At 37.7% G+C, this 15,491-nt stretch overlaps 1 protein-coding gene and 1 long non-coding RNA gene across 3 annotated transcripts in view; one reads left to right on the top strand and one right to left on the bottom strand.

Annotated features, from left to right (window-relative positions):
* Positions 1 to 8,173, top strand: part of LOC116644643 — a 25,453-nt gene extending 17,280 nt beyond the window's left edge. Inside the window, exons 3-4 of the long non-coding RNA XR_004301801.1 lie at positions 5,122 to 5,194; positions 8,120 to 8,173. This is a non-coding gene — a long non-coding RNA (uncharacterized LOC116644643). The remainder of the gene's footprint in view (positions 1 to 5,121; positions 5,195 to 8,119) is intronic.
* The window catches only part of LOC116644622 (guanylate-binding protein 1-like), a 14,261-nt gene continuing 2,715 nt past the window's right edge, over positions 3,946 to 15,491 (bottom strand). Inside the window, exons 2-11 of one of the 2 annotated variants that reach the window (XM_032424337.1) lie at positions 12,542 to 12,750; positions 10,661 to 10,788; positions 9,474 to 9,583; positions 9,009 to 9,205; positions 8,159 to 8,401; positions 7,010 to 7,290; positions 6,204 to 6,416; positions 5,407 to 5,509; positions 4,972 to 5,165; positions 3,946 to 4,145 (exon numbers count right to left, since the gene is read on the bottom strand). In XM_032424337.1, the coding sequence (XP_032280228.1) occupies positions 4,029 to 4,145; positions 4,972 to 5,165; positions 5,407 to 5,509; positions 6,204 to 6,416; positions 7,010 to 7,290; positions 8,159 to 8,401; positions 9,009 to 9,205; positions 9,474 to 9,583; positions 10,661 to 10,788; positions 12,542 to 12,731 (1,776 nt within the window). In that variant the 5' untranslated portion in view covers positions 12,732 to 12,750 and the 3' untranslated portion in view covers positions 3,946 to 4,028. Of the gene's footprint in view, positions 4,146 to 4,971; positions 5,166 to 5,406; positions 5,510 to 6,203; positions 6,417 to 7,009; positions 7,291 to 8,158; positions 8,402 to 9,008; positions 9,206 to 9,473; positions 9,584 to 10,660; positions 10,789 to 12,541; positions 13,007 to 15,491 lie in introns of those variants that run through there. The other variant, XM_032424345.1, reaches the window with a different exon arrangement.

Here is a 15,491-nt window from a genome sequence, read left to right as displayed (position 1 = left end):
CAAAATGTATATGCACATATGTATACTTTTTTCTATATATCACCTTCTTAAAAGAGACTGCTTAAGTCCATTTGTATTTTCTTATAGGAGAGACCAATTATTAGGTAAAATTGCTGACATCTGGTGATTTTGATGGGATGATTAACTTTTGCTTATGGAGAACAAAGTTAGAATTAAGCATGATGCTTAGGAAGTAGGTATGACAGATTCCTCAAAGTGATGAGGACACATCGTGTTTTTGCATTTTTACATGCATTAAAAAACTCATTAGGTCCTACCATATTTGGCCCTGTATTTTTCCCTCTGTCCACATTGTTACAGATTGTTAAAGTTTTAACTTTTTTTTTTTTTAAGATCAGTGAATGGGGGTTGAGAAGAATACTAAGAATGCCTTGGGGTAAGGTGGGACATGGAAGTACTTCCTAATTCCTCTCAAGGCTGTTGCTTAACTCAAATTAAGGCAAAAGTCAGTCCTCACACATTGCAAAGGTGATTGGGGGGCGGGGAGTGTAGTTAATTCTCCGTTTAAAAAAAATAAATATATTGTGACCATTACCTATATGCTAAATATTCTTAAGCAATGAATAGATTCAGAAAGAAAAAAAATCATGCTTTCTGTGTGTACCTATTGTATGTGCCAAACTTATTAGAAAAATTTATATACTTTTTAACATGTTGGCAGAGGGTAAAGCTGTGTTTTGACTTGCTAAAAATGGTGTTGTCAAACAGCCCATTTAGCTCCCTGGTACTTTATCTTTCAATCTTTCCCCCCACCACCACCCAGTATACTTTTATCCCTTTGAAAGGGTGTCTTGTATAATTTTATATATTTTATCGAAGAGTTATTTCTTATCTCTTATTCTGAATTAAACATTTGTTTTATTGCAAAAAAAATCAATTAGGCCAATTAAGATATTCAATGAAAAATGAATGCAAACATAAAGATTTAAGAAATCTTTTAAATATTTGATGGATTTATAGATAAACTAAAAATCAACACTGTTACCACTCTACATGCATATTTTCAACAAATTAGATAAAATGGACCAATTTCACAAAAAACACATACTACTAAAACCGATCCAAGGTGAAATAGATGACCTGAATTGTCCTAGAACTTCTAAAGAAATTACATTTGTAGTTAAAAAAAAAAAAAATCTGAAGTGAAATCTGCAAGATAATGGAAGAGGAAGTCCTAGCCCTCATCCCTCAATGAAAACACCAATAAAAGAATGCTATTTCACTTTACCGGTGTCGGTCCCTCCCACAAGTTGGAACAGCTCAGCATCTAAAGAAATCCCCTCAGCTCACAATTTTTCCCTCAGGGGCAAAAAGTGAGTAAAGCAGCTATCTGACATTAGCCTCACTTTTCAGGATGCTGCCCAAAAGATCTACTTCTATCTCAACTCATTCAAGAGCACTGAGGCAACTTTGCCTTGGGGCTACTAAGAGCAAAGAAAAGGGGTAGGAACTCTCAGCTGCCTGCATGGATCTATGGGATTGAGAGAAGGTACACAAAATTCCCAGAAACTTGTAAACTACCAAAACTGAAACAGGAAGAAATAGAATATTTGAACAGACCCATAATCAGCAAAGAAATTGAATCAGTAGTCAAAAATATCCTGACAAACAAAAGTCCTGGGCCAGATGGCTTCCCAGGGGAATTCTACCAGACATTTAAAGAAGAGTTAATACCTTTTCTTCTCAAACTGTTCAAAAAAATAGATGGAAGGAAAACTTCCAAATTCATTCTATGAAGCCAGCATTACTTTGATTCCAAAACCAGACAAGACCCCACTAAAACAGAAAATTACAGGCCAATATCCCTGATGAACACGGATGCAAAAATTTTCAATAAAATACTAGCAAATCGAATCTAACAGTACATTAAGAGAATTATTCACCACGATCAAGTGGGATTTATTACTGGGCTGCAGGGCTGGTTCAATATTCCCAAATCAATCAACATGATACACCACATTAATAAAAGAAAGGATAAGTGTTTCTTTACCATGAAGTTTCTTTAGTCTATAAAAATGTATTTTATTTACTCCTTTGTTGCAATGCAGCTTGGAAAAGAAAAATATAAAGCATATCTACATAAGCACCATGGGTCTGTGTGTATACTTACACCCATGCTGTGCATCTCACCTGGTCTCCTATGAAGTTGCAGGCAAGTGAAGAAATACTGCTTAGTAGCATGTTCTCAACTGTGGAAAGAGGCATTCACCGTTTGATGGGACGCAAGGAGGTTTAATGGAATAATATGTCCCCATGCAATCAGAAAAAGCAGGCTCATTAATGTGGATTTAATGGCATTTAGCTGCTTCCCTATATTTCTCTCAACTTGTAATATATTGAAACATTGTGTAATATTTTCAAGATCCTAACATACAATTTAATGCACGTTCCCTTAGAAATGTAAGCAACATAAGGCAGATACATAGTATTTGACCAATGGTTTAATAGAGCAATAATCTGGAAACTATGGCTTGGGGGTGCCACCTATTTTTTAAAATAAAGGTTTACTGGAACACAGCCATGGCCATGCATTTACCTATTGTTTATGATTGTTTTCACACTACATGGCAGAGTTGAGCAGTTGATACAGAAACTGTAGGGCCCACAGTGCCATGAATAATTATCATCTGGTCTTTTGCAGAAAAGTTAGCCAACATTGCTATGAAGAGTAAAGCCTTATTTTTTGGTGAAAACTGAAAAAAAAAAAAACCCATCAGAAATAAAAAGCCCAGTGAAGCACATTTTATTTTCAGCTTGAAAATAATTTTTAATCATTTTTAAGAAACAACCATTACCTAGGATTTTAGAAAATTAGGATAAAGCCTATATATACTAAGTAATACCAAAAGCGTTATTTTGTTGGTCAAAAAATATAAAAAACAAACTATAATTTCTTTGGGGAAAATCAGTAAACTTTCAAGTATAGACTGTTAAGAATTGGGAAAATATTGCCTAATTTATAGGATTATAAACAATCTAATAATTTGGTTCAGTTTCTAATACATTATCTGTCATCATTTAAGGTCCATCTTTGTGAATCATACATTGTTATAAATACACAATGCATAATTGCCATCATGTTAACCATGTTCAGCCCAGTGGCAATTATCTAAAATTCTAAAGTGTCTCATTAAAGTTATAATCCGGGTAAATCGAGCAAGAAAGGAGAGTTTCGTTTTTTAGCCCATTTGTTTGTGACCCAACCCCTACTCATGCTAATGGTTTCTTCCATCTTCGTATGAAAATTCTGTAGAGATTCTAGATCTCTATCTAAGGTGGTTTGCTTCAGCTTGGAATCCATCAAGGAGGGTTGTCCATTCCTAGGGCCTAGTGATCACTTAACTGCTCAGACTGTGCAGTCGGGATACAATAGAAAACTGCATAGTCTTCACTAAAAAGCTAGGATGGTTGTCCCTGACACTGAAACCCATTGAACACTTGGCCAAACTGATGCCCAACTATGTTCTTAAAGTTTTACCTAAGATTTGGCTCAGTATCCTTTTGTCAGCTAATGGTCACCCAGAGAAATAAACTGCTCTTGGATGGTACCGCTCAGATACCTTCTGTGTTGTTAGAGAGGTAAAACTGAACTTTGTTACACAACTTACAATATTTTGTAGGAAGATGGACATGATTTTAATTATAATACTGCATGTCTTTGCAAATTTCTAGTGTTATAAAAATGCAAGACCTGATTACTTTCAAATGTAATGATATTTTTTTTTTTTAAAGATTTATTTATTTATTTATTTGACAGAGAGACACAGCGAGAGAGGGAACACAAGCAGAGGGAGTGGAAGAGGGAGAAGCAGGCCTCCCGCCGAGCAGGGAGCCTGATGTGGGGCTTGATCCCAGGACCCTGGGATCATGACCTGAGCCGAAGGCAGACGCTTAACGACTGAGCCACCCAGGCGCCCCTCAAATGTAATGATATTTTTACAAATTCAAAAATTACTTAAGTTATGCCTTGGGTAAGAGTGACCAGAAAAGCTCTATTCTTTAGGTCTTCAGCTTATGAGGCATATTTTCCTTGGCTTTTCCATGTTCTTCTGGAGATTTTGTATCTCATTATGAAGTCGTTTGCTCTCATTTTGGAATCCTTCCCTTAGGAGACGGGCCTGTTCCTAAAAGGGAAAAATGGAGACTGAGTAAAGTGTAGCACTAAGTTAATCTCTCATTTATATCTAGTTTCCACATTCATAGATTTTTTTAAATATTTAATTTCTTTTTGACATTTTCTCTACACTTAATTTTCATTAATTTCTCTTGGGCATCCTAGCTCTGTGATTACATTTCCACCAAGGGGTGAAGACAGTTCAGATATCTTACCAAGATGTGTGACCCTATAAAAGTTATTGGAACTTTTCTGAACTTCTGTTTCTTTTCCTAAGTAATAGAGGCATAGCAGTTCTTACTTCATATAGTATTTTTTTAAAGATTTATTTATTTATTTATTTATTTATTTATTTATTTATTTATCAGAGAGAGACAGAGAGCAAGCACAAGCAGGGGGAGCTGCAGGCAGAGGGAGAAGCAGGCTTCCCACTGAGCAAGGAGCCCAATGTGGGACTCGATCCCACACCCTGGGATCATGACCTGAGCTGAAGGCGGACGCTTAACCCACTGAACCACCCAGGCAACCCAATGCTTCATATAGTATTAAGCAAGAGATACAAATAAGTGATTTTTCTGGATGCCTAGCAGATAACAGCCACTGATTGGAGGATGTACAGATAAAGGACTGGATGTGACCTAACTGCAAATAAAATCTTTTAACAACCAGACAGAGGCAGGAGCCAGGTCAGGAAGGCAGACAGAAACTGCAAAGTACAAGTGGCAAGCAAGGTCCTTCTTCTAGGCATTATGTTCTCACTGCCACACTAAGATATGATCAGGGACAGTGGAGAGAAAAGAGACAAAGAGAAATCTCAAGGTAATGCAATTAAATACCTGAAGTTTTAAAGCTAGAGTTCTCTCTTGTTCTTCCAGCAACTGGACTCTATCCTTCTCCATCTTCTCAGTTAATTGTCTCACATGTTCCTGATAGCTCCTTTCTTTCTGTTCCATCATCTGCTGATTCTTTATTTGCATTTCTTCCAGTATTTTTGCTGCAGACTGTGCAGATTCAGCTTTCACACGTTCCACTGTGAGGAGGAAAAAGAAGAAGAAAAATGTATGTGAGTAAGCATGTTGTCCCTTTCTTCCCTGCACGCTTGCCTGTCCTTGTTGCTGCTCACTGTATATGCCCTACTTAGAAATGACTTCGGCAAGTAAGGGGCATCTTTGTTCTTTTTGCCCTAGTGTAAGGATCGCAGGCTTACCCAGCCAAATTATTTAAACTTCGAGAGCGCGTGAGGCTATCTAGTCTCTTGACTGGCTCCTCACCTTCAATCTCCTTTTCCTTTTCTGTGAGAGTCTGGTCTGTCTGTAGAATGGCATCAGTCACAGACTCCTTGGACTTCAAGTATTCCTGAAGAACCTCTTCAGCCTTAGGACCCGGAGAACACAGGGTTAGTTATAGGAAATGGCTAGAAACGCTTGTTCCTGATTGTCTTCCCACCATCTTTTCCTCTAGGATTTGTTCCTCTTGGCCCTGGTGTGCCTGGTGGTCAAGATTCCTTGCCACAGGTATGGGCACTTGCTCCAGGCTGGCCAATCATGGCACCCTACTAAGCAGAATCCTTTATAGGAGACTGATAGAGACACTGGGAAAAAGAGATTCTTTGTTCTTTTAGACTAAGGGCTCTAATTTTGGAGTTGTTGTTGCTGTGGTCCCCTGTGGGGTGAGTCGCTGAAAAAGGAAGCCACCATGGAGAAAGCAGATCAAAGGAAAGGTGGAGGAAGAATATGTAGCCTAAAATGATGAATTACCATTTTTGTTTAAGTGACCGTCACTGGGTTTCTGTCCCTGACAGCATAAAGATCCAGCTATAATAGTGAATTACAATAACAACTTGGTGGTTAATCTGAAAATCCAATTAATAACTCAATTATTAATTGAGTGCACTGTTTTGGATGAGCACAGAGGGCATATCTGGTATGATAGGCTCCCTATACACGTTTATCAAATGAAAGCATGAATGCTGTTGTTCTTGCAATGTGTGAGATTACACTTGGTTATGCTGGTCTTCCAAGGAGGCATGTCAGCAGCTTTCCAGAATCAGCAGATAAATCCTGGTTACCTGTATCCCCTTCCTAGGTTTCTGAAGGTAGTTTCTCTTTAGCTCTTGCATCTTCTGGATGAAGAGTTGATACCCTCCTGGTTTAGAATAAACCCCAAGCTTCACAGCTTCTTCTAGAGGACTGAAAATATCCTTAAGTAAATCTGAGCAAAGATCTGTTGATGCTTGCAGATTCTGTTTACAAAAGTCATCTCGCTTTTTTTCTAGTTGGGCCTTTAATTTAAAAATAAGAAGTAAAAAGAATAACAGGGAAAAGATGTTAGTTTGACCTTGGAGATTCTGAAAAGTCTTCTCAAAAATAAGTCTGTGACCCTAGAAAAAGTTATAGGCACCTCAACAGGACCATGTCCTTCCTCTTGCTCCTGACTTTATTACTAAAGGCCCTTTTTCCTTGGAGGTGAAGTTCAGAGCAGAGTGCTAACTTTTTTTTGTTACACCTTTAAGAGATAGATTTCTGCTTGTCAAATTGGACCAGTGATTACATATGGAATAAATGTGGCTCAATATCAGCCTGCATATGGTAATCAGGACTACAATTTTCTTTGCTTTTGACTAGGATATCAAATCAGTCTGATAACAGTGGGCATTTGATTAGAAACTCTGATTGTTACTTATATGCATTTAGTTAAATTTTGAGGAAGATCAAAATAAACTTTGTTCTTCTTTTTATGATAATAACAAATAGTGGTTATCACCATTTTAAAGTCTAGTAGGAATTCCCTCTCTCAAAATAAATGCTCATTTCATTTTCTGGTAGTACTTGGCTTTCCAAGGCCCTAATCCATATAAACTTGAGAACAAATTACCGCTAAGCCCTTTTGAAATAAATGGTCTACATCTCTGAAGGAACTGCTCATGAAGAGTTCGATGGCCTCTTTCTCACAGGCCCTGTGCAGGTCCAGCAGCTCTTGGAGGGTTTCAGTGGGCAGCTGCACCCTCTGGCTCATCTCCTGGTCATAGTGAGCAATGGCCTTTTGCACTGCAGCTGCATTCTCGATCTGGGCCAAGACCAGGACAGCATTCTCCATGCAGGGCAGATCCCCACTGCTGATGGCATTGACATAGGTCAGCACCAGGTTCTTTAGACCTATAAATTGAGAACAAATAAGGATGCTTATTGTAGGTGGGATGAGGAAACATTCTATTCTGTGTAATTCTGATCATGTTTATTACTAACCATTTGCCTCACAGCATCAGTGTCCTCAGGATCACCTGGCAGCTTGCTAGATATGCAGATTCTCAGCCTTTGCCCCAGATCAACTTAATTAGACCCTCCTCTCTGGCAAGATGCCCAGGTGATATGTATATACATCAAAGGTCAAGAATCTCTGTTACAGATAGCATGGGCCTATGTTTATTGAGTGCTTGCATCTACTTTACCCCCAAGCACCATTAGGACAGGAACCATAGCTCTCTCATGTATGTCTCTATTAGCAGCCCTGGTCTGTGGTAAACATTTGATCAATATTGTAGAATAAATCAAAAAGAGTTCTCAGTTTTGTTTATTCTAGCATAGTGTTGTCCAAGAGAACTTTCTGTGATGTTGGAAGTGTTCTATGTGTATTGTGCAGTATGTTGTCCAGCTACCAACCCCATATAGGTATGGGCCTTGAAATATAGCTGTGTAATTGGAATTTTAAATTTTCTTTAATTTTAATTAACTTACACTTAAATTTAAATAGCCACACTTGTATAGTGGCTACCATATTGGGCAGTGCAAGTCCAATTAACTAGGGCAATTTTAAGAAATAGAGCTTTCTTTCCTTTGGCCTCTCCTATCTTTTCTCACCCAAGAGAATTTGGCTAGTAAAATCTATTAGAAATGTTGGTGCCATCTAGAATTTAAATGGTAATAGCAGTAGGATTTGCATTTTTCAAATCTGAAACTGTGTGGATATAATTCTACCCTCCTTTAGTCTTAACAATTAAAGAAAAAGACTGGGAAGAGGACTCACGAGGTCCATTGACTTTGATGCCTCCTGAAAGAGTTTTAATTTTGGAATTGCTAAAGACGTAGGAACAGAAGACTGCAGCTTGTTGCACAAATTCAGCATCCAGCTCATTATCATGCAATGTCTCAAGCTGGCCTAGCTTCTTCCGGTGAGTAGGTCGATCAAAGATAAAGCATTTCTTCTTTGGGAAGAACTTCCGGATACAGAGACGGGGCAGATTAAAATTTTGATCACTTTGAGTGGTACCTGCAGGAAGATAAAAAAGGAATGTCCCAAATATAGGGTCTTGCAAACTTTTTCTGTGAAGAGCCAAACAGTAAATATTTTAGGCTTTGCAAGCCAGGGGGTCTCTTTTCCAAGGACGCAGTTCTGCTGTTGCAGCGTGAAAGCAGCCATAAACAATCTATAAATGAATGGGTATAGCATTATTCCAATAAAACCTTATGTACAAAGACAGCTGGTGTGCTGGATTGGCCATCATTTGAACTGTGGGCCATCATTTGCCAACCCTTGGACTAGAGCACTGTTCATGCTTTCATCTCTTTTCTTCCAATCAATGTCTATTCTATTCCATATTCGTTAGCTAATAGCAAGCCCAAAGCAGGGAAATAAAATCAAACTAATAATAGCACAGGAAAAGATGAAAGAAAAGGAAATTATTCTTAGAAGAGAGGAGAATATAATTTAAAATCAAATTTATTAATTCATATATCAAACAAGCATTAATTCTTAGTTATAGCTAGCTAAGAATAAGTAGAAAACTATAAATGTAAGAAAACTGTAAATGGAACACTAAAACTATAGTTTCTTGTGTTTTGTTATCTCCATTTATTTCTAAGTCCCTTCCTTTTACCTTTTTTAAGCTTGAGTGAATTCTCTAGGTACTCATCTGCTGTGATGGGTAGTCCATTTGCTTCCAAATCTAAGGAAAAATCCCTCAGTGTCCACACAAAATCTGGAAAGAAGCTCACAAAGTCAGCCGAATCTTCAATCCCATCGGCATCAGGGGAGGATTTTGCCCTGATTCGATCTGACAGCTCTGTCACATAGCTGAGTAGCAAACTGAGGAAAATTGGCATAAAAGAACAGTGTCCTCCACCCCATATTAGTTCCATATATTTAAAACCTTCATTTCACCTTTGTTTTTAACCCAAGTGTCAATTCTTCAGTGGGTACATAGGATCGTTCCCTTACCCTTGAATTATTTAAGTTTTCTCTTTTTGTGCTTGATTCACCAGGATTCACTGCCAAGCAGCTGGTTTTTAAATATAGGTCTCCCCTCTTACTTTGATGCTATTTTGAACAACAAAAAGGATACTGCAGTTGGTCCATGGCCTGCTGGTTGATGGTCCCCATGCTATTGTACACAAAGGTGCTGCTCAGGAGTATTGCTAGGGCAAAGATCCAGGAGTCATTCTGGTTGTTACCCTGGAAATCAGAACACATTTGGGCTGAGATTATGTTTCATTCTCCTGGAACTTTCCAGATCAGCAGCAGTAAAAAGATGCTCATTTAATTAGAATAATGACCTATATGAGAAAACCAAATCCAAACAAATGTGTTAGTGGGACTTGAATTTTGGATCATTTTATAATTAGTATTTTTAGTTTACATTGATTCTCACTAGGTCCTTTTATGATCATTGGCAGATAATTCCAAAACCAATAATCAAGGTTGGTGGGCATTCTAAGGCCTTAAATATAATTTAAGTTTAAAGATTTCTCTTCCTTTTTACAGCAAAATTGACTTATATAAGAGTAATAATATGTGTAGCTACTTTACTGAGCAATTATTATACACCTAACATTTTCCATTACTTACCTTATTCAAAACAATACTATGAGGCAATTATATATCTATTACATCTGTTTTACAGATTTAGAAAGCTGAGGTTAAAAGAGGTCAAATAATTAGCCAAGGCCTCTGAGTTAGTGTCAGGGCTTATATTTAAACACAAGGGTATGGGACTTCAGAACCTAAAATCTTTTTCTTTTTAGGATTTTATTTATTTATTTGGGAGAGACTGAGGGTGAGAAAGAGCACAAAGGGAGAGGAAGAGGGAGAAGCAGACTTGCTACTGAGCAGGGAGCCCGTTGCAGGACTTTATCCCAGGACCCCGGGATCATGACCTGAGCTGAAGGCAGACGCTTAACTGACTGAACCATCTAAGCACTCCAGAACCTAAATTCTTAACTAAAGTTCTCTGCAGGATTGAACTCATGACATTGCTTTTATTTGTACTACTTTTATGTATCTGGGTTAACTGGCTTGGCATGCAGCCTATTGTTAATAATTAGAATACTACCTACTCACCACTATGATCTTCTAGGATTCTGCCTTATGAATATTTTCCTGACCCCTGATTGCTAAACTTGGTCTCAGGGCACATAAACAGATATGAAAAAAACATACATTTAAGTGAAAACTCTTATTTAAAAAAATAAATACTGTAGAGAATATTCAGGGATGAGGGTCTAATTCCAAAATTGAATCCTTAATCCTTACCTTCTCTACATCTCCCAGGCCCTCAGTGTCCAGGAGAACTAAGGTGTGATTTGGCTTCTTGGGATGAGGCACACACCACATCCAGATTCCTTTGGTATGAGACTGTACTGTGGCACCCAGAGAAAAGCCTGCGAGGGGGAATGGAGATAATAGGGGGTGGAGTTTTAATAGCAGATGGATCTAGAAATCCTACAATGCAACACAAAAAATAACCTGATTAAAGAATGAGCAAAGCCCAGGAATAAATCCCACTTGGTCATGAATAATCATAAGAGATGCTGAACTCAAGGAAACAAACTGAGGGTTGCTGGAGGGGAGGTGGTGGGGGGCAAAAGAGAAATGGGTGATGGGCACTAAGGAGGACACATGATGTAATGAGCACTGGGTATTATATGCAACTGATGAATCACTAAATTCTACCTCTGAAACTGATAAAAAAAGTTTTTTAAAAATGAGCACAGGACTTGAATAGACATTTCTCCAAAGAAAATATACAAATGACCAATAAACAAATGAAAAGATGCTCAACATCACTAGTCATTAGGGAAATAACAAATCAAAACCACAATGAGATACTATTTCACACTCATTAGGATGGCCACCATCAAAAAAACAGAAAGTCTTAAGTATTGGGGAGGATGTGGGGATATTAGAAACCTTGGGTTTTTCTGGTGGGATTGTAAAATGGTGCAGTTACTTTGGAAAACAATATGATGATTTCTTTAAAAACTAAACATAGAATTACCATATGATTGAGCAATTCCATTTCTGGGTCTATACCCCCAAAAAAGTGAAAATAGGTACTTGAACAGATATTTGTACCCTCATGTTTTTAGCGGCATTATTCATAATAGCCAAAAGGTGGAAGCAACCCAAGGGCCCTTCAACAGATGAATGGATAAACAAATTGATATGCACATAGAGTTGTTCAGCCATAAAAAGGGAGAATTCTGACACATGGTACAACATTGATGAATTTTGAAGACATTATGCTAAGTGAAATAAGCAAATCACAAAAGGACAAATAATGTCTGATTCCTCTTTTTTTTTTTAAGATTTTATTTCTTTATTTGACAGAGAGAGAGCACAAGCAGGGGAAGAGGCAGAGGCAGAGGGAGAAGCAAACTCCCAGCTGAGCAGGGAGCCCGACATGGGGCTCTATCCCAGGACCCTGGAATCATGACCTGAGCCGAAGGCAGCCGCTTAACCAACTGAGCCACCCAGGCGCCCCTGTTTGATTCCTCTTAAATAAGATTTCCTAGAGCAGTCAAATTCATAGAGACAGAATATAGAATGGTGACTGCCAAGGGCTGGGGAGTTATTGTTTAATGGGTACAGAGTTTCTGTTGGGGAAGATGAAAAAGTTATGGTGATGGATGGTGGTGATGGTTGCATAATAGTGTGAATTTACTTAATGCCACAGAACTGCATGTACACTTAAAAATGGTTACAATGGCAAATTTTATGTTATGTATATTTTACAACAGTAAAAAAAAAGCCAATACAGACTTAAACATTCCACTTAATAATCAGTGGAAACTTGCTTTTACTGCATGAACATTTTAGTAAATGTCTGATAGTTTATTATTTTGTACACTAATTATTTGTATTACTGCATTATTAGTCTTTCTAGGAAAGGAACAATTTATGCTTTAAAAGGAACAATTTATGCTTTAAAAGCATAAAGGGGAAACTAAGGCAAAGTGGAAAGAGAGATGAACTGTCTTTTTCAGACCATAGTGAAGATAAGAGCATAACTGTGGGTTGAAAGATAACTTTCAGTATTCTCTTGCATCTCTAACTTTCTTGCATCACCGTGCTCCATGTTGGCAGTGTGGATGGACAGAAAGGACTTGGCAGAGCTTTGTTGGTGCCACTCACCCTTGTTCTTTCCAGCCAGCTTGTTCATTAGGTAGGATTTGCCTGTGCGATAGAGGCCCACAATAGCCACCACCACAAGAGGATTCTTAATGGCTGCCAGGATCTCCAAAGCTTCCTGATTAGCCACCAGCTGCCCTCCATTATTCTCAATGAGGCACACTGGGGCTGGCATGTGGATCTCTGAGGCCATGTTCAGAGTGTTCCCTGGTCTGCAAGGGAAGAGATGAGATGAAATAAAATTTCCAGTCTAAGTGGATCAGATATTTCACCAGGTTATTTTACATTTAGAAGCTAGAGTCCTCACTTTCCCCAAAATGGCCAAAAGTTTGGTGTCAGCATTGAGATAGATGAGGGTAATATCTGTATCATTTTAGAAAGTTACAGAAGTATTGTCAAAGTGGTCCACTCAAAAAATATTGGCATGACAGTATTTTAGGAACATTCAGCCTCTCTCATAAACAAAATCGTTCATTTAATTCACCATGGAAAACTTTCTTTTTGGATTTGCATTTAAAAATTTAGAGTAAACTTTAAATGGAAAATAGAATAGAATTTAGAGAGATTTATTTTACATCTTGGTTATATGTAAAAAAATTCAATGTTGATTTACTTATTCATTAATTCTTACTATGAATAAAGACTTTCATATATCATTTCATGTATATCCTTTGAATAGTTCCCAGAGATTTTAAGTATTTTTCCCCCACAGTTACGCTTATTTTGCTGGAATGATGGCCCACAGAGCTTCTCACACTGCTGTTCCAAAAGTGGAACCAATATAACTTACTTTTGCAAATTTTATAAAAACATATGACCATGTGAGACACATGACTAGAGACCCTTCCAAGCCTTAGTGTGGGCTTAAGTAAGCAAGGGGCCTTTAAACTTAAGCTTCATTAGCTTCTATCAAAACACCAACAGCATTTTTCACAGAACTAGAACAAATAATCCTAAAATGTGTATGGAACTACAAATTGCCAAGGCAATTTTGAATTTTTCAATTTTTTTTCCAATTTTTTATTGTTATGTTAATCACCATACATTACATCATTAGTTTTAGACGTAGTGTTCCATGATTCATTGTTTGTGCATAACACCCAGTGCTCCATGCAGAACGTGCCCTCTTTAATACCCATCACCAGGCTAACCCATTGTCCCACCCCCCTCCCCTCTAGAACCCTCAGTTTGTTTTTCAGAGTCCATCGTGCCAAGGCAATTTTGAAAAAGAAGAACAAAACTGGAGGTATCAGAATCTTGGATTTCAAGATATACTATAAAGCTGTAGTAATCAAAACAGTATGGTACTGGCACAAAAAGGACCACATAGATCAATAGGACAGAATAGAGAGTCCAGAAATAAAGTCATGCTTTTATGGTCAATTGATCTACAACAAAGGAGGCAAGAATATGCAATGGGAGGGGTGCCTGGGTGACTCAGTCAGTTGAGTGTCCAGCTCTTGATTTTGGCTCAGGTTGTGATCTTGGGGTCGTGGGATTGAGCCTTGCATGCCCAGCATGGAGCCTACTTGGGATTCTCTTTCTGCCTCTCCCTCCGCCCTTCCCCCCGCTCATGCACTCTCTCTCTTTCTCTCTAAAATAAATAAATACATATTTAAAAGAAAAAGAATATGCAATGGGAAAAAGTTTCTTCTACAAGTGGTGTTGGGAAAACAGGACAGTACATGCAAAAGAATGAGACTGGACCATTTTCTTATACCATACACAAAAATAAACTCAAATGGATTAAAGACCTAAATGTGAGATGTGAAACCACAAAATTCCTAGGAGAAAACATAGGCAGTAATTTCTTTGCCCTCAGCCGTAGAAACATTTTTCTCCAGAGGCAAGTGAAACAAAAGCAAAAATAAACTATTGGGACTGCATCAAAATAAGAAGCTTTTGCACAGTGAAGGAAACCATCAACAAAACAAAAAGATAACCTACTGAATTGGAGAAGATATTTGCAAATGACATATCTGATAAGGAGTTAGTATCCAAAATATATAAAAAACTTATATAATTCAACACCAAAAAACCAATAATCCCATTAAAAATGGGCAGAAGACATGAACAGACATTTTTCCAAAGAAGACATACAGATGGCCAACAGACACATGAAAAGATGCTCATCAACATCACTCATCATCAGGGAAATGCAAATCAAAACTACAATGAGATATCACCTTATACCTGTCAGAATGGCTAAAATAAAAAACTCAAGAAACAAGTGTTGGTGAGGATGTGGAGAAAAGGATTCCTGGTGCACTGTTGGTGGGAATGCAAACTGGTATAGCCACTGTGGAAAACAGTATGGAGGTTCCTCAAAAATTAAAAATAGAACTACCATATGATCCAGTAATTCCGCTACTGGGTATTTACCCAAAGAAAACAAAACCACTATTTCAAAAAGATACATGCAGTCTCATATTTACTGCAGCATATTTTCCAATAGCCAAGATATGGAAGCAACCCAAGTGTCCATCTGTAGATGAGTAGATAAAGTGGATAAAGAGGAAGTGGTATATATATATATATATATATATATATACACACACATATATATGTAATAATTGCCTTTATTATATATATTATATATATTACTATATATAATATACATTATGCCTTTAATATGATGGAATACTACTCAGCCATAAAAAGAATAAGAGCTTGCCATTTCCAACAACATGTGTGGATCTAGAGAGTATTACTAAGTGAAATAAATCAGTTAGAGAAAGACAAATACTATATGATTTCACTCATATGTGGGATTAATTTAAGAAACAAAGCAAATAAACAAAGCAAAAAAGAGAAAAACAAACCAAAAACAGACTCTTTTTTTTTTTTTTAAAGATTTTATTTATTTGACAGAGAGAGAGGGAACACAAGCAGGGGGAGTGGGGGAGGGAGAAGCAGGCTTCCCGCTGAGCAGGGAGCCTGATGCGGGGCTGTC

This window comes from Phoca vitulina, unplaced genomic scaffold, assembly GCF_004348235.1.
Source record: "Phoca vitulina isolate PV1807 unplaced genomic scaffold, GSC_HSeal_1.0 scaffold2, whole genome shotgun sequence".
Classification (NCBI taxonomy): Eukaryota; Metazoa; Chordata; class Mammalia; order Carnivora; family Phocidae; genus Phoca; species Phoca vitulina.
The sequence above is the reverse complement of the archived record's forward strand: the minus strand, read 5'-3'. Positions and strand labels throughout refer to the sequence as shown.